General features: G+C 38.5%; 3 protein-coding genes across 8 annotated transcripts in view; 2 read left to right on the forward strand and 1 right to left on the reverse strand.

Moving 5' to 3' along the window:
- The window catches only part of LOC141777650 (uncharacterized), a 63,565-nt gene extending 41,991 nt beyond the window's left edge, over window positions 1-21,574 (forward strand). The window contains exons 5-6 of one of the 3 annotated variants that reach the window (XM_074652110.1): window positions 19,990-20,033; window positions 21,314-21,574. In XM_074652110.1, coding sequence (XP_074508211.1) covers window positions 19,990-20,033; window positions 21,314-21,502 — 233 coding nt within the window. In that variant the 3' untranslated portion in view covers window positions 21,503-21,574. The remainder of the gene's footprint in view (window positions 1-19,989; window positions 20,034-21,313) is intronic. The other 2 variants (XM_074652108.1, XM_074652111.1) reach the window with 2 other exon arrangements.
- On the reverse strand, window positions 1-27,210 carry LOC141777660 (SLAM family member 9-like). 4 transcript variants are annotated; one of them, XM_074652128.1, is made up of 5 exons: window positions 4,325-4,514; window positions 3,945-4,205; window positions 1,787-2,095; window positions 1,417-1,701; window positions 1-600 (listed from the first exon to the last, which is right to left on the reverse strand). In XM_074652128.1, exons 2-5 carry the CDS (start codon window positions 3,994-3,996, stop codon window positions 470-472), a joined length of 777 nt encoding a protein of 258 aa, XP_074508229.1. In that variant the 5' UTR covers window positions 3,997-4,205; window positions 4,325-4,514; the 3' UTR covers window positions 1-469. The 4 variants fall into 4 exon arrangements, with proteins under 4 accessions (XP_074508229.1, XP_074508230.1, XP_074508228.1 ...); XM_074652130.1 differs by lacking the exons at window positions 1-600; window positions 1,417-1,701; window positions 1,787-2,095; window positions 3,945-4,205; window positions 4,325-4,514 and adding exons at window positions 23,434-23,824; window positions 23,990-24,155; window positions 24,819-25,103; window positions 25,217-25,525; window positions 26,998-27,210; XM_074652129.1 differs by lacking the exons at window positions 3,945-4,205; window positions 4,325-4,514 and adding an exon at window positions 26,998-27,132.
- Window positions 1-27,647, forward strand: part of LOC141777651 (SLAM family member 9-like) — a 48,141-nt gene that overhangs the window by 7,846 nt on the left and 12,648 nt on the right. The window lies entirely within an intron of this gene.

The raw sequence follows: 27,647 nt of genomic DNA on the forward strand, positions 1-27,647 counted from the left end.
TTATTTCTGTACAAACATTTCATTTACAAAGTGAGAACAGTGATTATTGGGTACAATCAATAGATAATCAACAATAATCAGCATTTGTATTAAAGGTGTCCTGTGCAGTTTTCTTGTTTCCTTACTTGTCAAAATGCATTGTTAGTATCTTTGAAGCCTTATAAACGTGTTGAATCAGTTTCCTTCCTCATGAAACATTTGCAAAGCTGATTTTTACAAATACTTTAAATCCTAAATGGTTTACATCCATGTTTGGTTGCTTGCAGTCTTCTACCTCTTTGCCTTTGTTGGTGCATTACTCCATTTCTTGGTGCGTTACTGCCACCAACTGTGGATCAGTGGAATAGCATAAGATCAGTGGCAGGAATGTGTACCATGAGGGCTCGAGCAATTCAAAGAAAACAGGGTACCTTTAACTAAAGAGTGTGACATACATAAATGTAAGATTGGCTGGTAGAGAACTATTTATTTATTTGTGCTTCTTGAGCTTCTCCATGAGGTGAACAGTGATGACAGCAGACACCATGATGATCAGACCGACAGAGAACACGACTATCTTCAGCAGGCACACAGAGATACCAGCAGGAGGACACTCTGGATCTGCAACACAACAAAACAGGTGATTTAATTACACAAAACACATCCAGACTGTGACGCGACAGCACAACAGGAACAAATCAGTTCAGATAACATTCTGTGTACTTTGTAGTTTACTCAAGTACTGTAATTCCTACATTTCAAAATTCATGCATTGCAAAGTGCAGTTGAGTTTTTCAGACTTCATTGTGCATTGTAAAACAGCATTATAGTTTCATGTTGATTCATTGTTTTATTATTTCACTCTTCAATTTAACTGTTTTTTTGTGCTAATTTAAGCAATCATGTTCAGGGGCCGTCCTACAGTGTATGTTCTGTACTTAATAATATAGTAATGGAGACAAATAGTAGATTATATGCTAAAATACAGTAAAACATTTAAATGAGTTATTGAATTAATATTGTCATTAAAACTGCAGAGGAAATGGAACAAATATGATATTTTTATAAAACGGCCACTATATCCTGACAGTAGTGCATGAGACAGGTAATCTGAAAAAATCATGTTCTTCCGGTGTCCTCCGGTGTCCTCCGGTGCTCCTAATGGCATCTACAAGATTTCACAGACCGGAGGAAAACAACCAATCAGAGCCGAGCTGGAGCCTGCCGTCTCTGAGCAGCTGTCAATCATTCTGCAAACTCCGATCTAATGGTCAAACTAGGCAGCGCTGATCAAATATGAACCCAATTTATTTATCTTATCTTAATTTATTTACTTGGACGTATGAAAGTTTTCTTTAAAAATAAATGCTTATAAGTCTTAATCTAACTCCAAACTGTGCATTATTATCAGGAAGTTGTTCTGTCTTTCAGTCTTACCATCAGGTTGAAGGCAAACATGTTCAATTATTTTAATGTCCTCGGTCCAGCTGACCTCGTTGCTATGGTTACAGATGATTGAGCCATTCAACAGGTAGACGTGGAGAGAAGCACCAGAGGTTGTGACCTCTGATCGCTCTCCTCCCTCCTGACTGCAGGTTTGGTAGTCACATCTCAAAGTGCTGTTAATGTGAGAGTCCTGTGTTCTGCAGGTCACAGTGAGGTTACACTCTGAGCTTCTGGAGTCCACTGAGATCACTGTCAGTTCAACTGGAGACACTGGATCTGAGGAGGGAAAGTTTCTGTGAATAACTTTAGAAACATGGCAACAGAAACTCTCTATCGGTGTTTGACATGTCAACAAACTCACCTTGAACTGTGACGTTGTATTGAGCTAGTGTTCGGTCTCCTTGATCCAATACCAGTCGTGCAGTATAAACTCCCCTGTCTGCCTCTTTTAGATTCTTCAATTTCACAGAGTATTTTTTCTCAGGAAACTCAAGCCTTCCAGTGTAAACAGGAAAGACTGATGGTTTTCTACCAGGTGGAAATCTTACTAAAATGTCTGTTTTATTGAAGTTCCACTCAACAAAAAGAAAAACCTCAGGAACATCAGCATCAACTTTCAGAAGCACATCCCCTCCCTTCTGCACAAACACAGGAGTCACAGCACTGGGCCCTGTAGAAACAGTAGACACACAATACAATACAAATCACACATAATATACGTCATCATCATTTAAAGCAGGCTTCATATTTGACCCTGTGACCTTCATAGTACAAAATGAAGAAGTGAAGTACCCTCAGCTTATCATAGTTTATTAAGGGTTGGCAAAGCTGTGTTGTTTCTCCTGCAGGCCCACTCGAGATGTTCAAAACGTTTCTTGAAGTGAACAGACTTAATACAACTAATGCTTCTCCTTATTACTACAACTACAACTTACTAATAACTCTTGACACAACTTGCCCCAGGATAGAGGTGAAACTAATGCAACCATGTCCGGGGACCCAGCAAAAAGAAGGACACAAGAACAATATAAAAAAACACTGAAATATCAGGACAAAAAAGACACAATAAAACAAGAAGAGGGAATAAACTTTCCATAGATCAGTATTCTGGTATATATTTATTCATTTATAATATAACTTATGTATAATTTATTTGTTTATAATAAATCTGTCGATATTTTCTTCTTCTTTAAGCTTCTTCTTTCTTTAATTTTTATGCATAATGCTCAGCATTGAAAACATGGCTTTTTGTTTGCTGTAATTTTTTTCTGAGAAACATGCTGTTTGTTTTAGATTAGGAAGCAGAATTCCTGTTGTCAGTAAGAAGTGAAAAGTTTTACTCTATATCAACAAACTTGACGCAACCCCTTCCGACCTACAGTGATGTCACTTTTTGACCTTACAATGATGCATGTGAACTGTTTTAAGTCTTAAACTCTTCACTGTTTTTTAAAATCTACACAACGAAGCACGACATATTTACCGTAATGAGATCACTTTACTCTGACGGAGTATTAGGGCCACATTGAGGGGAAAAAAAAAACACGTCATAACTTTACGAGAAAAAAAGTAATTTTCCTCCTCCACAAAAGAGGCAATTTCCCCCAGGTAGTGTGGTTCTTTCTTCAGAATAAACACAGTTTCTTACACAATCTTTTCAAGGTCCTGATACTGATGATAATGTGGTGCTGATGTGCCAAAAGATAAAGTATTTCGTTATTTGTGAAACCTATACAAAGGTATAACTTCACAAAATGCTCCAAGTTCCTCATTTTCACACAGGCGGCATGTACATTTTGTTTTTTACTTTATAATATTACTACTTTTTTTCTCATAAACTTTTGACTTTATTCTCAAAATCTTTGATTTTCTTTTTCTTCCTCAATGTGGCTCTAATACTCCGGCGTACTTTACTCTGTATTTCCTTCTTGTATAATTCTTAGAAATCATTCCCTCTTCTTAGATATGTTATCTCTAAATACATTTTTACATTTATACAAACAAAGGAAGACTCATTAATCTCCTGACATGTATATTGCAAATCCATCCATCCATTATCTGTAATCGCTTATCCTATTCAGGATCTCGGGGGGGCTGGAGCCGATCCCAGCTGACATTGGGCGAAAGCGATGTACACCCTGGACAGGTCGCCAGGCTATCACAGGACTGACACATAGAGACAGACAACCATTCACACTCACACAATTTAAAGTCAACAATCAACCTAACCTGCATGTCTTTGGACTGTGGGAGGAGGCCGGAGAACCCGGAGAAAACCCACGCTAACACGGGGAGAACAGACAGACAAACTCCACACAGAAGGACCCCAAGCCGGGTTTGAACCTGAACCTTTGACAGTGCTAACCACTGCACCACCATGCAACCTTTTTATCGCTAATCATAAGATAAAATATGAAGCAACTTTATGATATTTGGTTCATTATTCACAGTAAAGAAGCCTGACTATCAGGCATCATTGCTGTATCTGTTCATAATATTTTAGTAGACAGTGTTCATACCTTGTGCCTCTATGATGCAGACCAGCAGCCCCAGTATCACGAAGATAGACATTATCGAGTCTCTGTCTCTTGCCCTGTCTGACTACACGATGCAATAATGTGTGTGTTCTGTTTTCTCTAACAAGCACACCACAGAGTTAAAGCCTTGTACCGGTTGTGGGTTTTTTTACCTGTCAAAACCACATGGTGTTGTTCATGATACGAACAAATGAACTTCTCTTTTTGAAGTTCCTCTCTAAGCTCTGTTTTACTGCTTGAGATCTGTTGATAAAGATTTAAATGTTGAACCCTTTGTCAAGGAAGCTTTGAGTGTGAAAATCCACAAAAAGTTGATACACAAGAGCATTATTATCTGTGTGATATCTTCAGATATCAATTACCAGATACAGAGACTTTATCTTCAGTTGAGCTGGCTTTATTGTAGGAACAACTTAATAGCATTAAGACATGCCCAACAATGTTGTAATGTTGGGCATTACAACATTAAAACATGTTGCCCTGTCTGACTACACGATGCAATAATGTGTGTGTTCTGTTTTCTCTAACAAGCACGCCACAGGGTTAAAGTCTTGCAGCCTACTGGTTGTGGGTTTTTTTCCTGTGAAAACCACAGTGCGTTGTTCATGATGTAAACAAATGAACTTCTCTTTTTGAAGTTCCTCTTTAAACTCTGTTTTGCTGCTTGAGATCTGTTGATAAAGATTGAAATGTTTAATCCTTTGTCAAGGAAGCTTTGAGTGTGAAAATCCACGAAAAGTTGATACACAAGTGCATTATTATCTGTGTGATATCTTCAAATATCAATTACCAGATACAGAGACCTCATCTTCAGTTGAGCTGGCTTTATTGTAGGAACAACTTAATAGCATTACGACATGCCAAACATGTTGTAATGTTGTAATGTTGTTCATTACAACATTACAACATGTTGTAAACAGCCTCTGCTGTACCCCCATGCACCTCACTCTGGATAATCCTACTATGTGTATGGCACTGGAGTTCTCTATTGGTTCTGGGCTGTATAACAACCAACAGTCATAAATATCTGTTTCAACTAATCCTGCAACCAAAATTTTGAAAATTTTGAATAAATAGTAGCACTAAATTTTTCATTTTATTTATTCTCTTAAGAGGAAGTAGTTTTGTATGTTGCACCAGAATTATCATAAGGATCATTTTCAGACTTTCAAAAAGTTATTTGAAAGGAAAAAGAACGAAACATGAGGACACAAAAGAAGGGAAAAACATACAAATTGTGTCAATACACTCAATACAATCTTATAAAATGCTGTAGTTTGTACTGTATTTGTTGCATTAGTTCATGTATTGCTTCACTTAAAACCTGAACTCATCTTGGTGGCTCACTGCACTTGTGATGATCACCACTTCCTTTCTCACAGCTCTATATTTATCACCTCTTGCATTTTCAGATAGCTGTGGTTAAAATGTGAAATGTTCCCACTGACAGACAATGTATGCTTAAGAAAGAGGAAACTGCAAAGTCATCTTTACACAGTAATCATTCAAATTCAAATTCAATCATTCAGCACTAAGAAACAGATAAAAGGAATAAAATTAACAGAAAACCAACCAACAAACTGAAAAAAAGAAAGTCAGTCTTCTGATCTTTGTGCAGGCCAGGACATGTTTTATGACATACTATATTATGATTTTTTTTATGGCATACTATACAATGACTTTTTATGATTTTTTATGACATAATATGACTTTTTAAAAGACATACTATACTATGACTTTTTATGACATTATTATGATGTACTATAATATAACTTTTTAATGACATTTTTATGACAAACTATAGTTTGCCATTTTTTTATTGCATACTATATGTTACGTGCCTGCAGGGCCAGACAGGCCTGCAGAGCCGTACTCCTGTGCTGTTCTGCCCCTCCCCCTTGTCTTGCAAGTGCTTCCAGGATTGAGAGTTAATGGAGGTGATTGGATTCCACCTGTGCAGAGTTTGTCAGCTGCTGAGTGGCTCACTCTCATTCCATCCAGCCAATCGCCGTCGTGGGCTGCAGTTAAAAGAGGCACACTCTGGGCTGCCTCTCTCTCTCTCTGACTCATTTGTAATGAAGTATTTGACTTGTGAAGACACTTGTTTCCAGTGTGAAATTAAAGATAAGGTTTGTGGTAAGGAGGTAGAGGGCATAGGTAAGTTTGGGGTACCCTGTACACTTTTGCACGTAGGTTCTTTTCATTTCTAGAAACACTAGGTTTAGTGGTTGTTGCCAACCCCTGTATGTTTTGTAAACTGCTGTTTATAGATAATTTAGTCAGCCTTTTGTTTGTTGTGTTTAAAGAAGACAGAGATTTAGTTAGGCCTAGTTTTGTTTTGTTAATTTTGATTAATTGGCAAAACTATTTTGTCCCTACCTCCACCACATTTGTTAACCTTTAGTTTTCTTTAATAAACCTTTAATTTTTGCACTTTACTTTGACTGTTTAATCTTTGGTTGTTTTTAAGTTATTGTTCCACTTAGTGGACGTAACACTATATGACTTCTTTTCAATCTTTTCATTTTTTATGGCGTAGGATACTATGACTTTTTTTATTTTTTTTTATAGCATACTGTACTCAGTCAAGTCAACTCAATTTTGTTTGTATAGCCCAATATCACAAATCACAAATTTGTCTCAAGGGGCTTTACAATCCATACAGCATAGGACACCCTCTTTCCTTCAACCCTCGCTTGCTGGGGGAAAAAATGGAAGAAACCTCAGGAGGCGCAACTGAGGAGGAATCCCTCTCCCAGGACAGACAGACATGCAATAGATGTACAGTATAACTAACATAATAAAATTACAATACAGACAAATGACCAAGATTATAAAACGTATATGAAGAAAATGGATCCTGAAGGATGTCAAGCAGCTTCCAGGTGTCACCAAACAGCTAGAGCCTGACTGAGCCACACAACCTCCTCTCCACCATGTAACCTGGAAGGACAGGCTACAGAAACACTCAGTGTGCAAATTGAAGCACATCATTCACACAGATAGGAGTGAAACAAACACATAGACATGATTTTTTTTCGACATACTATATTATGACTTTTTTAAGACATACTATAGTATGACAGAGCCTCAAGATCAGGTAGGAAACCACCTTATGGCCCTTATCATTGTCAGCTCATGCTGTGTTTTTGTGGTACACATTCTAGAACAAATCTTCAATTAAATGAAGTCAAAACAGCAGACACACAGTAAGCCTGTAGTTGTGGGGGCCCTGGGGAGTTGCCAGCATTGCCCAGTTGGTAATCTTCTATTGATCCTAATACTGCAGTACTGTGGTTATGTTCAAAGTTTTTTGCTTTTTAGTCATGACATTAAATTATCAGTTTATCATGCAAATAGCAATGAGAAAAAACAGGCAACTTCATTTCACTTTAATGACCTTGTTAAACTTGTATGTATGTTGTCATACCATCATTTACAAAATAGGCCCCATCACAAATGAAGCTTAAAGCGAAAGTTCAGACAGAAAGACCCTCTACAGGGTAACATATTTTGGATTTCTTCTTCTTCTTCTTTGGGGTTTTATGGCAGCTGGCATCCTTTGTGTTGCATTGCTGCCTCCTTCTGGTTTTACCCGTCCATTACCCCTATTCTACTAAAATCACCTTTCTCCCCTCCAGTGTCCCCGCATCCAAGCAAATCCTCCACCCTATTCTCCACTGGTGCCAACCTCTGCAAACCTGCTAACATACTCCGTCTATTTATCTCATATTTTGTGCATGAAGTAAGTACATGTTCAACTGTCTCCATGACCTGACATTCGCTACAGTGACCAGTAGGGTGTTTTCCAATAATATGCAGTGAGCTGTTCAATTGGCAGTGCCCAATTCTTAGTCTGCTACTTGTAACCTGTTCTTTTCTGTTTTTACCATGACTTCTTAACACTCCTACTTTATTTTGGATTTTGTGTAAACGTCTCCTTTTGGACTCTCTATCCCAGTATCCACGGTGGTGCAGTGGTTAGCACTGGCGCCTCACAGCTAGAGGGTTGCAGGTTCGAATCTGGCTTGGGACCCTTCTGTGTGGAGTTTGCATGTTCTCCCCGTGTTAGCGTGGGGTTTCTCCGGGTACTCCGGTTTCCTCCCACAGTCCAAAGACATGCAGGTTAGGTTAATTGTTGACTCTAAATTGCCCGTAGGTGTGAATGTGAACGTGAATGGTTGTCTGTCTCTGTGTCAGCCCTGCGATGGACTGGCGACCTGTCCAGGGTGTACCCTGCCTTCGCCCAATGTCGGCTGGGATCGGCTCCAGCCCCCCCGCGACCCCTAACGGGATAAGCGGTTGCAGATGGATGGATGGATGGATATCCCAGTGCTGTTGCCACTGTTTATTGACCTCCCTCCAGACAATGCTTTTTCCCTCCGATTTTAAAAGTTTTATGCTTCTTTCGTCCTGCTCTTTCATGACCGCCTCCTTTGCTAATTTATCTACCTTCTCGTTTCCTGGGAACCCTGAGTGTGCTGGTACCCACATGAATACTATGTCCTTCCCCTGTCTGCTTATTCTTGAGTATGTGAACAATATTTCATACACTTGTTCTTGGTGGTATTTGGATGTTCCTGATTTAATGCTTGACAGTGATGAAACTGAATCACTACAGATGAGTATTTTACTTTCTCTTATATCCTCCGCCCACTCCAATGCTAACAGAATTGCAACTAGTTCAACCGCATACACACTCAAGTAATCTTCCTATACCTGTGGATGTAATTCTCCTGGACTAGATCTGCTGTCTTATTTTTGTGTTTAATATTCTGTATTTCCATGTCTACATTAGCATTTTGCAGCATCCAGTATATGGTCTCTCAGGCCACAACACAACAGAACCGAATTCAATCCTGTGAATCTTCATTTGTTCTGCTATGCCGTCGCCTACCCATCCAAAACTGGTTTTCTTCGCCTTTCCCCTCTCCCAACAAGCCTCCAAGACCCCCTTAGTTGGATGATACCCATTGTGTCCCCTCAGATTTAACCAATAATTGGCCATCAGCTGCTTCCTCTGGAACCACAGTGGCATCTCTCCTGCCTCAACTTGAGCACACACAGGTGCTTTTTTCACTTCCCTTAGGCACATCCTCAGCGCCCAGGTTTGAATAACATCCAGGTCTGACAGTACAGACTTTGCTGCTGACCCATACACAACACACCCATAATCAATTCTCGTCTGGATGAATGCTACATAGTATATCTCAATGATGCAACATCTGCTCCCCATTCCAGCCCTGCCAGACACCTCATAACATGAATTACTTTCTTACTTTTGTTCACTATACTCATTATATTCTCTCTCCATGTTAACCTGGGGTCAAAATGAATCACCAATAACCAAAAGCATTTTACTCTCTTTAGCTTACTTCCATATAGACTCAGATTCCTTCCTTCCTTTACTCTCTTGTTTGTGAAGAACATGACTAGTTTTTTCCACCGAAAATTAAAAACCCCATTCTGTTCCCCATCTTTCCACTTGTTTTATTCCTTCTTGTAGTTTCTTAACTATATGCTCCATATTCCTTCCCCTCTTCCACAAAGCCCCATCATCAGCAAACAGAGACCTTCCCATCTCTGCCGGAACACCTTTAAATATATAATTTATCATAATTGAGAATAATGTAGGGCTTATAACACTCCCCTGGGGCGTACCATTTTCTACAACATGGCTTTCTGACAGTTCTGAGCCTATTTTAACCTGGATGGCTCTTCCACCTAAAAAATCCATAATCCAATTAAACATGTTTCCCTCAATTCCCATTTGATGATAGTTTGATCAACCCTTCTCTCCATAGCATATCATACACCTTTTCCACATCAAAAAACGCTGATTCTTTATTAACCTGGGCTTTTCTGACCTCATCCTCTCGACACACAACCGGATCCATTGTGCTCCTGCCTCTTCTAAACCCACTTTGGTATGCAGCCACCAAGCCCCTCCTTTCCAAACCATACATAAGCCTCTCATTAACCATCCGTTCCATTAGTTTATAGATATGTGATGTTAGGGTCTGTAGTTTACTGGCTTGCTAGGATCTTTTCCATGCTTTCTGATTGGGATTATAATTGCTTCCTTCCAAGTCACAGGTATTCGCCCCTCCTTCTAAACTTTATTGAATAATGATAGCAGCTTGTACAACCCTCCTTCACTTATATGCTTTATCATTATGTAGCATATTCCATCTTTCCCTGGTGCACTCTTTCCAGTTTTGGCTAATGCCTGCCTCAATTCTCCAATAGTAAATGGAAAATCTAATTCACTCTCATTACCATTAACCATTAGCCTAGCCTTTTCTTTATTAGTTATTGCCAGTTCATCTCCCGAGCTCAGCACATGGTAGCTCCAGTCTCTCCTATCACCTCCCATTTTCCTTATCATTCCCCCCACTTCTCCTACCTGAGTGGTGTTGCCTATTGAACTGCAGAAATTCCTCCAATATGACCTCTTTGCCTGTCTTATTGTTTTCCTAACGATTGCTTGTGCCTGCTTGTATTGCACCAAATGCTGAAAATGATGAGATCTTCTGACCAGTCTGAATGCTTTGTTTCTCTTCTTTACTGCTTTCTTACACTTGTCATCCCACCGTGGTACTTACTTTTTCCTTATCCTGCCTTTGCTTTTGGGAACAGAGCTTTCAGCTGCTGTTTTTATACCCTGCCTAATTTTACAGTCATTCACTTCTATATCCATGTTGTCACTAATCTGTAGAAGATATTTATCACATTCCCTCATGAAATTTTCACAGTTGGCTTTTTCAAAAATCCATTTCCCCCCTCTGCCCTCTCTGGTCTGTGTTGTTGCTATACTTATTTTACAATATACTGGATAATGGTCACTGTCAATGGACTCTTTTTGCTCCACATACCATTCACACAATGGTGCTAAGGTATTGGTCACTAGTGTCGGCTCTAGAACAGATTCTCTGCCAGTACTCACATCAACTCTTGTGCCTCTGCCATCGTTAATACAGACAAGATGAGTCCCGTCCATCAACTCTTCCACTACCTGTCCATTGTAATCATTGTTGTATTACTCCCCCATAATGTATTATGTGCATTAAAATCTCCACACCACACAATACTTGCTCTATCTATTCCCTCTAAGCCCTCCAGTCTACTGAGTTCTAGCTTTCTACATGGATTATAAAAATGTATAATCACCAGTTTCCTCCCTTCTACCAATATTTCAATAATTACAAATTCCATATCAGTCCCTCTATCAACATTTCTATAGACGCCCTTTCACATAGGTGACACAGCCTCCTCCTGCCCCATCCTTCCTGTCTCGTTTGATTGCCACATATCCATTTATTACGAAATCCAAGCTTGGTTTTAACCATGATTCCTGGATACACAACAGATCTGGTTTTTCACTTTGGCTGTAAATGAACTGTTTAAACTCTTAACCATTAGCAATCAAGCATCTTGCATTCCACTGGAGGAATACATTGTGATTCTTGACTAGCCTGACTACTTAACTCATCTCTTACATCCTCCCATTTCACACCTTTCAAATCCAGATGATGGACAGCTGCTTATACTATAATCTGGATTCTATCTGTTTTAGATTTTATATCTGCAGTCACATTTATGACTCCTGCTATGAACGTCACAAGCTTCTTTTTCTCTCTTCCACCATCTTCTTTCCCACTTCTTATGCAACACTTTCCACCGCTATCTCCTTCCCCCACCCCTGTCTGTCACTCATCTTCTCCTGCCCAGCCCTCTTGGTTGCCTCAGATTTTGTCCTCTACCCTTATTTTTCCTTTACCCTTCGTTTCATTGTTTCACAACCCCATTACGCTACACTGTGTTCGCCTCCACAATTACAGCACTTTGGTTTTGTATTCAACTCGCACTTTCCACACATGATTTTTCTGAGCCTTTCTCGTCATTCTCTTTGCATTTCTAACTGAGCTGCTATGTACTTTCAGATTTTCAACTAGTTCTCTCATATTGACACTAAGGTGAACCCCTGTTATCACCCCTTTACTCCCACTAGACCCTGCTCTCCAACTCTGTTTTTGCGACTTTAACTTTCCCCACACACTGTAGCTTCCTTGCACCCAATCAACAAGTTACCATCTTTAAGCACTCTCACATACTTAATTTCACCAACTTGTGCTCTCATTATTTTTGTGAGTTTTAGTGGGTCCATATTCTTTGCAACACCTTCCCCCTCAAACCTCACTACTACATGTAGGATTCCTGGAACAGGGTTCATAGCTTCCCTCTCACGCCTGTCACTGTCTGATCCTCTCTGGCTGCTTTTATCCTTCTTCCTCTTACTGCTTGCTCTCACATCCTGCTCCCATCCACTTCCCCATTATCACTCCAGTTGTATCACTCCTCACTCAACCCCATGCTATTGTAGCTGTCATCACCTCCATCCTTCCCTGCCATGGTGCAGCAACCAACAGGAAGCAGTGTGAAAGTATCGCTATCGGACCCGTACAGGCCGTCGGCCGACACTCCTCCACTCTACTCCCCACCGGTTAACGATTCCACACCCCGTTTCCAAAGCAAACAACAATAATTCTTGCCCTCAGCTAACTTGTCCGTGAAAAGGCAAAGTCAAGCACTCAGTAGCTTTGTTAACAGTTTGTTCCAGCTTGAAGCTCAAAAACTACCAGCCAAAAACCTCTCTCATACAAAACAAACGTCCGCGTGTCACCAACTCCTCCCGGATCCGGTCACTCTTCCCAGACATTGGACTGAAGCAGCCTTCTGTTCATAAGGTCCGTGACATAGGATAGCAAAGTCTCGGTTTGCATGGGTATTCTCGGACAACATTATGCCATCTTAAACTTATAAATATCTTTCTGCATAATCCATAAAGCATCACAATTTATGTGGAACTTGAAATAAGTATATTGTGGTAATAAGCACTGTAAGAGTCTGTACGGCAGTGGTTTTCAAACTATGGTACTCTGTAGTGGTACGTGGAGGAATCTCTAATAAGAAATATGGCTGACCCATAAATCGTATTTTCATCGTCATCATATGAACATGCGCGATGAACACATCGAAAAAAGCTGTCTGAAACGTGATGAATAAGAAAAATCATATTTAGGGATGGTTAATGCTGCATCCTCTCCTCTTCCTGCTGCTCTGCCTATGGAAGGGAGGCTGGGTCACGGGCGGACATGGGTCTAGGGGTATGGGGTATAACACATGCACAGTGTAACTGAAGCTGCGGTCGTGTGTTGCGATTGGCTCAATTTCGACGAGTGCAGACCAGATTTTACTGCGCATGTGTTGTACGCCCAAATATCTGACGCGTTGACGCGTGACCCATCCTCCTTCCCAGAGGCCTTGCTGCTCTGTCGGAGCTCTCCGCTCACATAAACACACAGCGCAGTCAGTCTGTGAAGAGCTGATCAGAGAGGCCGCGGTGGAGACAGCTACATCTACTCGTTACTGTAAGTTCAGATCAACTTTGAAAGTGTAAAGCCAAGACGCGTTATCATTAGACCTGTTCAACAAGCATAAACATGATGAGCGGTTAAACAGGAAAAGTGAGGAGGAGGAAAGTGATATTTCAATCTGCTCTGCCCGCAGTCTCTCATCCACCACTGCTTTAGACAGGCACAGCGTGTTAGCTCGGCGGCTAACAGCGAACTATAAACACGTGTAAGTTATTTAGTTGAGTTCTGACTGACTTTAGTTCCCTAATAAGAAGTGATCCAGTGTAGGTGCCCAGGGAAGAACGGAAGGCGTGAAGCGGTGATGGGCTGCAGACTCAGCCTCTGTGTTATTCATTTATCTTCATAAAGTATAGGAGCAGCGCCACCCTCTGCTACACCAGATAAAACTAAAGCTGTCAGTAGTCTGAGTAGTCAGACTGTTTAGGTTAGTTTGTCCACAATCTGGGACCTAACTTCATCCTCCAAGATGACAACGCTCACCCCCACAGAGCCAGGGTTATCACAGACTACCTCCACAATGTGGGAGTAGAGAGAATGGAACGGCCTGCCAAGAGTCCAGACCTCAACCCAATTCAACACTTGTGGGATCAGCTTGGGCGTGCTGTACGTGTTAGAGTGACCAACACAACCACGCTGCCTGACCTGCAACGAATCCTGGTTGAGGAATGGAACGCCATCCCACAGCAACGTGTGACCAGGTTGGTGACCAGCATGAGGAGGAGGTGCCAGGCTGTTGTGGCTGCGTATGGATTTTCCACCGCTACTGAGGCTCCTGATGGTGTATTAAATGAATAAAGTGTAAAATAGCCAATGTGTCTTGTTTGTTCCTTGTTACTGATAGAGAGTTCAATCATCCAATCCACCAAACAACTCAAAACAAGAGTCAACACCAACAGGAGAATACACTGTTTACCATTGACAGAGCATTTTGGCAAATTTTTCTTGGGCGCTCCCCACATAATCAGCTGTGCTGCTCATCCCACAAATGCATGATCCTTACAAGATGGACATCATTGTGAAGGTAAATAAACAGGCTTTCCAACGATGTAAAATACAATGACCATTAGCATTGTAACAACAGAGAAATAATCCACCAAACACAAAGTTATTTTCATGACAGCAATATGATTTATTTTATTAACATTTTAGATACCCCTTGCGTAGTATGAGAGTTGTGTAGAAGAGTTTGAGTGCCAGTTCTAGTGCTACCCCTTTGTCGAGCGTGGCTGTGGCTGACAAAAGTCAACATAAGTAGTATTCTTATTAGGAATAAATTTGCCTCCTGCATGAACTGTGCATTGCTGAATAGAGTAGAGGCCTACGCTACTGTATTTTAACATCGGTCATAATGGTGGTACTGGGAGAGTCAAATATTTGCTGAGGTGGTACTTGGTGTAAAAAGTTTGAGAACCACGGATCTACACGCTTGGCACACGGGAGAGGCTTCAGTTGGTTACAATCTGCAACCTCACTGCTAGATACTGCCAAATCCTACACACTGCCCCTTTAATACAGATGCTTCTTCTCTTCAAAGCTAATTGGAATTGCAGTTTCTCTGTCTCAGTGGCTTTAAGCAAACTGAGTGCTACAAATGAGATAATATTTCATTACAAACAGCTGCTACATGGATGCAAAAGGCCATCAGGTAATTGTGGGTTACAAATGTTACTGTAGGATACTCGAGGAAGCTCTCCTTTCTGTGTAAAGTAGGAGCCTTCTGTACGTCCATGTGATTTTCGAGTTACTAACATTGTCAAACTAACGAACATTTTATGGAAGCCCCTTTTATTTTTCAGCCTAGGCAACAAGGACATGGGAAAGACCACCAGAGGTGAGCATTGAGAATGTGAAAGTAATCTTGTAAATCACTGATAATGATTCTGTTCTGATGGAAATGTGAAGCAAGGATGAGTATGATGGATATGAATGTGTTGGAAATCGTATGTATTTGTAACATTTTCAGTAGACAGAGGAGCTGACGTAAGTTGAGATGTAAAACTAGTCACAGGACACCATTTGGACACATTAGCCTACTGTTCATCACACTTCCATTTGTGTTGCTCAAAGAATTGAAATTTTTTTTTTGAAGAAATAGGACTATTCGTAAATTTTGTGACAATAAATACTCAAAACTCACAGAGGATTGTCTAGAGACATTTCCTAATAAATTGTTACTGAGCCAGTTCTCAAAAAGCCTATCCACTTCCTCATGCAGCACATTGCAGAATGAAGCTGTGGGTCGTGATTGTCTTTGCCGTCTCTCTGCTGCTTTTCTGTGAATCAAAAGGTAAGAACTTTATTTTGTTTATATTTCCCGTTGTTGATTGACATTGTTTGTTTTCAAAGTCAAAGTTGTCGTACCGTAGCACTATTTCACCAATAAGAAACATTATGTTTCATTGGAACTAACTTTTTTTTTTAAACTTTTGAATGATGATAATATTGAGAAATATACACAATTCTCAGTGATGTGCTCATTGTCAATTATTTCAATAATGATGCTAAAAATCTAAAACTAAAACTTTTATTTCTGGTATTGTTCTTTGAATCTTTACTCAACTTCTTCTATTCTGTACGTTTTTTTGCATACAGAATAACTACTCCTGCATACTTTCAGCTACAGAAACCATTCTATCAAAATATTCAGCTCTTTAATGATATTAGTACTATGACTTTTCTTCGTTTCAACTATTTATACTTTTTAAAATATTAAGCTTTTTCCACATTTGTTTTGACAATCGTCAAATCCTCTTAAACCTACTCCACTTTGAAATGCTACTGCTTCTGCATACTTTCAGCTACAGACTTCATTTAAACTTCAAACGGGTTACAAGTCTTTGAACTATTTAGCTAGTTTAGCTTTTTGATAACTTTTACAGTTTTTGATTTATCACAGTTTATGTTTTATTACATTTTCAGACCATTTCAGATTTTATAATGGGTGTGTATTGCATGGATTGTTAAAAGCTAAAGCATGTGACATCACACCTAGAGTGGAGGAAAGCTTTAAAATCTTTTGAAAAGTTTCCAAACAAATTGCTCTTTAACCCACAACTTCCACTCCTCATACAAAATTAATACATCAAAACATAGGTATTTTTGTCTTCTTTCAGATGATAGCAATAGGTCTTACAATTTTGGATTTACCTCCTTCAAAGCACCAAAAGATCCCTCCCTCTCTCTCATCCGCTGCAATGTTAATTCACCTCTAAAAGTCTTGAACAATAACTGAAATGTGGAGACTTTTTAAACTGCCAGTTCTCAGTAATTTTTTACTTTATCCACACAAATGACACGTCAACATCTTTATCAAAGTCTTGAGTCCTCAAACTGAAGAGATTTATAGACTTATAGTTTTTAACTGAGGGGGTCTTTTTCAGGTAGTACCTTCTCTGTGTTTTCACCAGTCATTCCCAACCATGACTCAGCACTTTCGGACATAGACAGGTGTTTCTGATCGCCTGATTAGAGCTCCATCAGTCTCTGCCTGTCTCTGAATGGTGCATTTCTCTTAAGCTCTTTAGTATTGACCGAATAACCATATATTGTGTGATTTGTATTGTATTGTGTGTGTACTGCTTTTACAGGGCCCAGTGCTGTGACTCCTGTGCTTGTACAGAAGGGAGGGGATGTGTTTCTGAATGTTGATGCTGATGTTCCTGAGGATTTTCTTTTGGTTCAGTGGAAGTTCAATAAAACAGATGTTTTAGCAAGATTTCCATCTGATAGAGAACCAGCAGTCTTTCCTGGTTACGCTGGAAGGGTTGAGTTTCCTGAGAAAAAATACTCTGTGAAATTGAAGAATCTACAAGAGGCAGACAGGGGAGTTTATACTGCAATATTGTCATCAACTGGAGACCAAACACTAACGCAATACAACGTCACAGTTCAAGGTGAGTTTGTTAACATTTCAAACACTAATAGAGAGTTTCTGCTGCCATACTCATAAACATACCTGCTTTCTCCCTCCTCAGATCCAGTGTCTCCAGTTAATCTGACAGTGATCTCAGTGGACTCCAGAAGCTCAGAGTGTGACCTCAATGTGACCTGCAGAACACAGGACTCTCACATTAACAGCACTTTGAGATGTGACAACCAAACCTGCAGTCAGGAGGGAGGAGAGCGATCAGAGGTCACAACCTCTGGTGCTTCTCTCCGCATCTACCTGTCGAATGGCTCAATCATCTGTAACCATAGCAACCAGGTTAGCTGGACCAAGGACATTAAAATAATTGAACATTTTTGCCTCCAACCTGATGGTAAGACTGAAAGACAGAACAACTTTCTGATAATAATGTACAGTTTGGAGTTAGATTAAGACTTATAAGCATTTCTTTTTAAAGAAAACTTTCATACGTCCAAGTAAATAAATTAAGATAAGATAAATAAATTGGGTTTGTTACAAATATGGTTAAAATCCATGTTTCCATTTTTCATTCTGTTTACAGGGGTGCGTACGCTGTAGGATTTTAGTACTTCTCAAGGAGGAGTTGCTCGGGTGATAATTGAGTTCAACCATTTTGGGTTTGGCATTTTAAAAGCCATTTATCCCTCTGAGACCTGTTTTTGTCTTTTTTCGGGGGGTACATGGGATCTTTAGGGGGTCTTTAGGGGGTCTTTAGGGGGAGATAGCAGGTCAGCACATGGAAGTGGTGTACATCATCTGAAAGCTGGGAACCTGAAGATTAATGTGAGATGCTGCTCAGCACTGCGTGTCAAGTTGTTCTAGTCATTAATCAGAAATAAACATGAATTTATTAATGATTAATTATTGATCCAAGTATATGATTTCCATTCCCATGCTTTATTATGTCTCATAAGTTGTTGCAGCAATTTTTGGGTTGATACCATTTGTTACACAGATTTGGTGCTAAATTTAACCATTTTTACCACTCGAGAATTGATAAGAAATGACCTATAATCCCTCCAAAATACCAGATTAAGACACCAAGACCTTGAGGAACACCACAGAAAAGCAGGGGCGTTTAAAAAAATCATAACTATTTTTGTCCTTGTCTCAGGATGACCTCTTTTACTGTAAACTGCTGTGAACATCCTCTTTCTAGGACAGGAAATAAAACCGCTTGTTTGTGTGGAGGAGGGATATAAAATTGAGTTCAAATCAGTTTAAATAAATCTTTTCTTAGTAATATATTTTTTTATTTAACGTATGTTTCAGCGAAACCTAGTAAAAAACAAAAATGATGAGCCGGTAGACATGAATAAACATGAATTTATTAATTATTAATTATTGATCCAAGTATATTAATTCCATTCCCTTGCTCTATTATGTCTCATAAGTTGTTGCAGCAATTTTTGGGTTGATACCATTTGTTACACAGATTTGGTGCTAAATTTAACCACCACTCGAGAATTGATAAAAATGACCAATAATCCCTCCAAAATACCAGATTAAGACACCAAGACCTTGAGGAACACCATAGAAAAAGCAGGGGCGTTTTAACAGGGGGTTTAAAACTCAACTATTTTTGTCTTCGTCTCAGGATGACGTCTTTTACTGTAAACTGCTGTGAGCATCCTCTTTCTTGGACAGGAAATGAAACCGCTTGTGTGTGTGGAGGAGGGATATATAAAATTGAGTTAAAATCAGTTTAAATAGATTTTTTTTTATTTATGTATTTTTTATTTAATGTATGTTTCAGTGAAACCTAGTAAAAACCAAAAATGATAAGCCTTATCTATCGGCTGGCATGAATTGTTAGTATTTGGTAGGTTATAAAGCTAAACTAGAAAATGACTTTGTAAAACTAAGAAGCAGGTAGTATTTAAATTAGCTCATTCAGGGACTTTTGGAAAGTTGGTAGATTTAAATTGTGACAGTTTTTTTTAAATATATTTTTTTATTGAAGGAATGGTACAATACAGGTTACATAATGCAATGCATTACATTACGCTCTATTTTTGTATTTTGACAGTTTTAAATGACCAAATTAAATGATGTCTAACTACAGAGCAGGTTACCAAGACATTTGTATAATTAAAACTGCAGTCTGTTAAAAGCACAGGCTGGGAAGGTGTGATGCTACAGTGGCACACTTTCAAATATGTTGCATGACTTAAACCAGACATACTTTTCTAATGTGGCTTTTGTTTTTCTTTACAGATCCTGTACAACATGCCAGCAAGGTCACCGGGGCTGCTGTTGCTGTTTGCGTCCTAATTCCCCTTTTCTTCATTGCGTGTGCTTTTCATCGAAAGAAAGGAAACTGTAAGTCCAAGTATGAATTTTAACATATAATTACATGTAAAATCTGCAAAATCTGTTTACTGTACACAGGAATTCAGTGTTCTAAAGTCCGTCCTCTGCCATACTTATAAATCCTCCGTGTGTATTCAGTAATGCAGTTATATCATAATAATAATAATAACAAATCCTACACATAGAGGCTTTAAAAAGTGCTGCTGTTTGAAGATGGAGTCATTTAGACACACCATAAATCTCTACTCAATCTAGCTGCAGCTCAAGTAATGTAAATGTAATGTGGTTAAAAAGGTAAAGCTCTAAAATGAAATGTAAATTAAAGCAATTCAACATGTATTTTTTTTTTACAACTGACCTGCAGCTGCAGATAACAGAGAGAGCATCGAAAATACAGTATATGAAATACCGCAGGTAAGCGTCAAATTTGTTTTTAAACATCACTCTCCCAAAATTTGCCAGACACACTGAGGAACAGAATTTCAAATTTAGAGCAATTTAACAATTGAAACCGGGTTTGAGGAAAATTAAGTTTATTATGTTTTCTCAATCAAAAACTGGAGCCTCACATGCTTCTATTGGCTATCCCTATGTACACCAATCACTATACATTTTCCTGACAAAATGGTCTATGTGCTGTATATGACCTGTGACTCCTCGCTACACTAACTTCTGCATCAATCTGCTGTTCCAAGTCCTACTGCGCGCTTCTATATCTGCTACATGTGCACATCGCTGGTTGTGTTGCTTGCTTGTGCTCAAATGTAATGCTCTGGACCCGATGAACCGGATGCACCACGATCCATCTATCAAAGCCTGCTACCCAGGTTTCTCTACGCTGCGTATGTGTTGTTTGCTTGTGTTTTATTATAGTTATTCCATCATTTTGATGCTCCACTTTGCAAAAAAGCAAATTCATATTCAAAAAGGTGTTGTGTTCTCAAAACTAAAAAGACAACACTGCAACAATGTCATGCACATTAGGCCACAGGTTTTTAAGCACATACTCTATCTACTACACAGCTGCGTTTCAGACAGCTTCTCCCTTTGCTTCCGTTTTTTCGGCACACGCCCGCTGCTAGACGTGACTTCCTACTGAGCCAAAGGTTTTACACTTCTGTATTCACTTCCGTATCACAGTGAATATTGTGAGCAGAAGACTCTCAGGTTAAATCTGCACTCGGTGTCTACGTTTGTGTTAAATGTTTTGCAAACCTCAATTTCAGCCTTGGAACAAATCAAGATAAGGAAAAAAACTGTAATTTTCTGTCTTTTTCTAAATGCAACGTACTTCCTGTGTTGTCAAAGGGGCGTAGATGCTTTCTCTAAGTGCTTGTGTTTAAGCGGCAGTGTGTTGTGCTGTCTTGGCCAAGAGATTCATTTGAACTCAACTAAGGATCTTTCAGACACACCTTACTCTGCTCTTGATGAAAAACACCTAAAACTATGTTTTATAGCAATTTCATGCATTTTAGATACAAATTAATTGTAATGTTATGAAAAAACAGGCTTAACACTTTTGTAGTCCATGATACAGATGTTTGTAGTATTTGAAGGATTTATATGAGCTGCTGTTAATCGTAGTGAGATTACTTCCCATGTAAATACAGAAAAATAGCACAATTAATAATAAAGTGTAAAGTAAAAATGGCAAACAATCTTTGCTAAAAACATTGCATGTGATATATTTCCAGGTCGTAACTACAGCCCAACCTCTGGATCAGAGTCCAACAGATGATGCTTCAGGTCTTTCTCCAACCTCCACCTACTTCTTGATGGGACCTCACAAGGGACCCCCAGAGCCCAATAAGACTAGAGACACGTCTGTGCCAGAGAGCCTGTATGCTACGGTAGAAAAGCCTGCCAGGTCCTTAAAGAATTAAAGTTGAAGTCTGTAACTTTGAGTATATATGATAAAAAAAGTTATTTTCATAAAACTGTCACTATATCCTGTAAATAATCTGTTAAAAAAACAAAAACAACACATTTCCCTGTGTCCTCCTGTGCTCATAATGGCATGCCTATTTCTCTCCTCAGATGTTTCAGTGTACTGTTTAGCTGTAAAATGAAAGTTTTCTCTGGCTGGTGGGCGGTGCTTGGTTTTGGCTCGAGTGTTTTCAACATGGCTAAACAGTACACTACAAGATGTTTCTGAACACATTTCAGCGCTGCCTTTTTATCATATTTGCTCAAAGTTACAAACTGCAGCTTTATTCAGGAATTGTATTCTACTGTACTTACTGCAATTTCCAGTTTTACTAAGTGTTGCCAAAGCTGCTAATGTATAAGTTTATATGACCTGCTCTGGAATGAAAAGACTTTTCAACCATTTCAATAGAAACAGCTGTAAAACAATGAGGAAATGTTACTAAACATCACACACAGTCAGAAGTAGCTTTTTGTTTCATCACGATTTGAGCCAGAGAAAGAATCTGATGCTGTTCTACAGAACTAAAAATGTGGAAACATTTGAAGGTCTCTTGTGCAGTTGTGAACAGAATTACATTTAATTTCCCGTTAAGAGATATACAGTGTTGGGCATTATTTCTAAGTACTTGAATTTATTTTTATTTTATTTCATGTGTTTTGTTCTTATTTCTTCTGAAGAGATTTTTACGTATAGTTTGTTTTTAAAGATATCAAAGGAATGCTCAACTGAAAATCAAATTTAGAGACCTGAAAAAATGTTACGCAAGATGTGTAGCTTTTCTGAGCATATTAACCACAACAGTATATATACAGTATGTACTGTATATTGTGCTGAAACAAGCTTGAAAATGCCATTAAACAGTGTTATCTAAGGAATTTAATTTATTTATGTGTTTTGCAAATTAATGAGACAAAATGTGTTTTTTTCTAATTTATTTCTTTTTTAAAGGAGATTTTTACATGTAGTTTGTTTACAAAGATATCATAGGAATGCTCAACTGAAAATCCAATTTAGAGAGCTGAAAATGTTGCTAAGCAAAGATTGTAGCTTTCCTGAGCATATGGACCACAACAGTATATATACAGTATGTACTGTATATTGTACTGAAACGAGCTTGAAAATGCCATTAAATGTTTTATATTTCTATATTCATATTTTGTCATGCATTCAGTCTGTATATCCTAGAATAATAGCACTGATCTATTCCCTGCTGAAAAACTCACAATACCAGAGTTCAAAGTCAGTGACACATGGTCTTTTGGATTCTACTAATTCACACAATCATGAACATATAAGATGAGTATCTGGCTTTAATAAGTGTCCAATAATGGTGCATATACCAGAAACTGCTTTCACCCATATACTGTATATAACAAGTGGAAGTATAGTCACTGTGACGTCAGCCATTGGTTTGTGGACTGCCGTTTTGAAAACTTGAGTTTGACATTTTGGCTGTCACCATCTTGTTTTTTTGCAACCAGAAGTGACACGAGAGGGTGGAGCTCAGTACAACCAAACTCTGGATAAGACATTTTCAGGCGACCTAAAAGGTTATAATTAACTTTCGTGAATTAAAAACACACTGTGAAAGGGTTAAAGTTCTAAGACGGACATACGGACAACTCCCAGACAGGACAACGCCGTGGTAGCAACCTGTCAATCACAAGGTAGTCACGCCCTAAAGCATCCCCTGCTTTATGGTCTATCTGACTCTAAATGGGACCATAATTTACTACTAATTATTTGCCCACTGCTTTCACCCAGAGATTAACACATGCTTAAACAAATATTGAAACATATTGTAGCCTACATATAAACATTTACCATATTATAAATAGGACCACATTCAGTGTTACATAAAAGATATTTCTTGTATTTTATTGGTCTTGATCATACAGATTTGTATTTTTGTTGTTTTTTTATCGTCCAAAAACATCTTTAACATTGTTATTTCTGTACAAAAATGTTATTTACAAAGTGAGAACAGTGATTATTGGGTACAATCAATGGATAATCAAAAATAATCAGCATTTGTATTAAAGGTGTCCTGTACAGTTTTCTTGTTTCCTTACTTGTCAAACTGCATTGTTAGTATCTTTGTAGCCTTATTAACATGTTGAATCAGTTTCCTTCCTCATGAAACATTTGCAAAGCTGATTTTTACAATTACTTTAAATCCTAAATGGTTTACATCCATGTTTGGTTGCTTGCAGTCTTCTACCTCTTCGCCTTTGTTGGTGCACTACTCCATTTCTTGGTGTGTTACTACCACCAACTGTGGATCAGTGGAATAGCATAAGATCAGTGGCAGGAATGTGTACCATGAGGGCTCGAGCAATACAAAGAAAACAGGGTCTCGCTCATAAAAAAGAAACGCTCCATAGTGCAACTAGTCGTCAAAAACTCTACAGAGTACCTTTAACTAAAGAGTGTGACATACATAAATGTAAGATTGGCTGGTAGAGAACTATTTATTTATTTGTGCTTCCTGAGCTTCTCCATGAGGTGAACAGTGATGACAGCAGACACCATGATGATCAGACCGACAGAGAACACGACTATCTTCAGCAGGTACACAGAGATACCAGCAGGAGGACACTCTGGACCTGCAACACAACAAAACAGGTGATTTCATTACACAAAACACATCCAGACTGTGACGCGACAGCACAACAGGAACTAATCAGTTCGGATAACATTCTGTGTACTTTGTAGTTTACTCAGGTACTGTAATTCCTACATTTCAATGTACATGCATTGCAAAGTGCAGTTGAGTTTTACAGACTTAATCGTGCATTGTAAAACAGCATTATAGTTTCATGTTGATTCATTGTTTTATTATTTCACTCTTCAATTTAACTGTTTTTTTGTGCTAATTTAAACCATCATGTTCAGGGGCCGTCCTACAGTATATGTTCTGTACTTAATAATACAGTAATGGAGACAAATAGTACATTCTATGCTAAAATACAGTAAAACATCTAAATGAGTTATTTAATTAATATTATTATTAAAACTGCAGAGGAAATGGAACAAATAGGATATTTTTATATAACGGTCACTATATCCTAACAGTAGAGCATGAGACAGGTAATCTGGAAAAAATAGCTTTTAACCATATTTGTAACAAACCCAATTTATTTATCTTAACTTAATTTATTTACTTGGACGTATGAAAAAGTTTTCTTTAAAAATAAATGCTTATAAGTCTTAATCTTACTCGAAACTGTGCATTATTATCAGGAAGTTGTTCTGTCTTTTAGTCTTACCATCAGGTTGGAGGCAAACATGTTCAATTATTTTAATGTCCTCGGTCCAGCTGACCAGATTGCTATGGTTACAGATGATTGAACCATTCAGCAGGTAGATGCGGAGAGAAGCAGCAGAGGTTGTGACCTCTGATTGCTCTCCTCCCTCCTGACTGCAGGTTTGGTTGTCACATCTCAAAGTGCTGTTAATGTGAGAGTCCTGTGTTCTGCAGGTCACAGTGAGGTCACACTCTGAGCTTCTGGAGTCCACTGAGATCACTGTCAGTTCAACTGGAGACACTGGATCTGAGGAGGGAAAAAGCAGGTATATGTTTATGAGTATGTACAGTATATCTATGAGTTTTATAAACATGGCAGCAGAAACTCTCTATCAGTGTCTGAAATGTTAACAAACTCACCTTGAACTATGACGTTGTATTTAGCTAGTGTTCGGTCTCCTTGATCCAATACCAGTCGTGCAGTATAAACTCCCCTGTCTGCCTCTGTTAGATTCTTTAATTTCACAGAGTATTTTTTCTCAGGAAACTCAATCCTTCCAGCGTAACCAGGATTGACTAATGGTTCTCTACCAGATGGAAATCTTACTAAAATGTCTGTTTGATTGAAGTTCCACTCAACAAAAAGAAAATCCTCAGGAACATCAGCATCAACATTCAGAAGCACATCCCCTTCCTTCTGCACAAACTCAGGAGTCACAGCACTGGGCCCTGTAGAAACAGTAGACACACAATAGAATACAAATCACACATAATATATGTCATCATCATTTAATGCAGGCTTCATATTTGCCCCTGTGACCTTTATAGTGCCAAATGAAGAAGTGAAGTACCCTCAGTTTATCATAGTTTATTAAGGGTTGGCAAAGCTGTGTTGTTTCTCCTGCAGGCCCACTCAGTATGTTCAAAACTTTTCTTGAAGTGAACAGACGTAATACAACAAATGCTTCTCTTAATTACTACAACTACAACTTACTAATAACTCTTGACACAGCTTGCCCCAGGATAGAGGTGAAACTAATGCAACCATGTCCGGGGACCCAGCAAAAAGAAGGACACAAGAACAATATAAAAAAACACTGAAATATCAGGACAAAAAAGACACAATAAAACAAGAAAGGGGATAAACTTTCCATAGATCAGTATACTGGTATATATTTATTTATTTATTTATTTATAATATAATGTATGTATAATTTATTTGTTTATAATAAATCTGTCAATATGTTCTTCTTCTTTAAGCTTCTTCTTTCTTGCATTTTTATGCATAATGCTCAGCATTGAAAACATGGCTTTTTGTTTGCTGTCATTTTTTTCTGAGAAACATGCTGTTTGTTTTAGATTAGGAAGCAGAATTCCTGTTGGCAGTAAGAAGTGAAAAGTTTTACTCTACATCAACAAACTTGACGCAACCCCTTCCGACCTACAGTGATGCCACTTTTTGACCTTACAATGATGCATTTGAACTGTTTTAAGTCTTAAACTCTTCACTGTTTTTGAAAATCTACATCACAAAGCAGGACATATTTACCGTACTGAGATCAGTTTACTACGACAGAGTATTAGAGCCACATTGAGGGGAAAAAATCATGTCATACTTTACGGGAAAAAAGTAATTTTCCTCCTCCACAAAAGACGTAATTTCTCCCAGGTAGTGTGGTTCTTTCTTTGGAATAAATGCAATTTCTTGCACAATCTTTTCAAGGTCCTGATACTGATGATAATGTGGTGCTGATGTGCCAAAAGAGGAAGTATTTTTTTATTTGTGAAACCTATACTAAAGTATAAATCACAAGATGCTCCAAGTTCCTCATTTTCACACATTTTCACACATGTACAATTTTTTTTACTTTATAATATTATGACTTCATTCTTGAAATCTCAGATTTATTTATTTTTTTCCTCAATGTGGCAATACTCCGTCGTTCTTTACTCTGTATTTCCTTCCTGTATAATTCTTAGAAATCATTCCCTCTTCTTAGATATGTTATCTCTAAATACATTTTTGCATTTTATACAAACAAAGGAAGACTCATTAATCTCCTGACATGTATATTGCTAATCATAAAATAAAATATGAAGCAACTTTATGATGTTTGGTTCATTATTCACAGTAAAGAAGCCTGACTATCAGGCATCATTGCTGTATCTGTTCATAATATTTTAGTAGACAGTGTTCTTACCTTGTGCCGCTATGATGCAGACCAGCAGCCCCAGTATCACAAAGATAGACATTATCGAGTCTCTGTCCGTTTGCCCTGTCTGACTACACGATGCAATAATGTGTGTGTTCTGTTTTCTCTAACAAGCACACTACAGAGTTAAAGCCTTGTACCGGTTGTGGGGTTTTTTACCTGTCAAAACCACATGGCGTTGTTCATGATGTGTGAACAAATGAACTTCTATTTTAGAAGCTCCTCTTTAAGCTCTGTTTTACTGCTTGAGATCTGTTGATAAAGATTGAAATGTTCAATTCTTTGTCAAGGAAGCTTGGAATGTGAAAATCCACGAAAAGTTACACAAGTGCATTATTATCTGTGTGATATCTTCAGATATCAATGACCAGATACAGAGACTTTATCTTTAGTTGAGCTGGCTTTATTGTAGGAACAACTTCATAGCATTACAACATGCTCAACATGGGGGTACAGCCTCTGTTGCACGGACCGTATACACACTGCACCTCACTCTGGATAATCCTACTATGTTTATGGCACTGCACTATATTTTTCATTTGATTTATTCCCTTAAGAGGAAGTAGTTTTGTATGTTGCACCAGACTTTCAAAAAGTTATTTGAAAGTAAAAAGGATGAAACATGAGGACACAAAAGA

This window comes from Sebastes fasciatus, chromosome 11, assembly GCF_043250625.1.
Source record: "Sebastes fasciatus isolate fSebFas1 chromosome 11, fSebFas1.pri, whole genome shotgun sequence".
NCBI classification, from domain to species: domain Eukaryota; kingdom Metazoa; phylum Chordata; class Actinopteri; order Perciformes; family Sebastidae; genus Sebastes; species Sebastes fasciatus.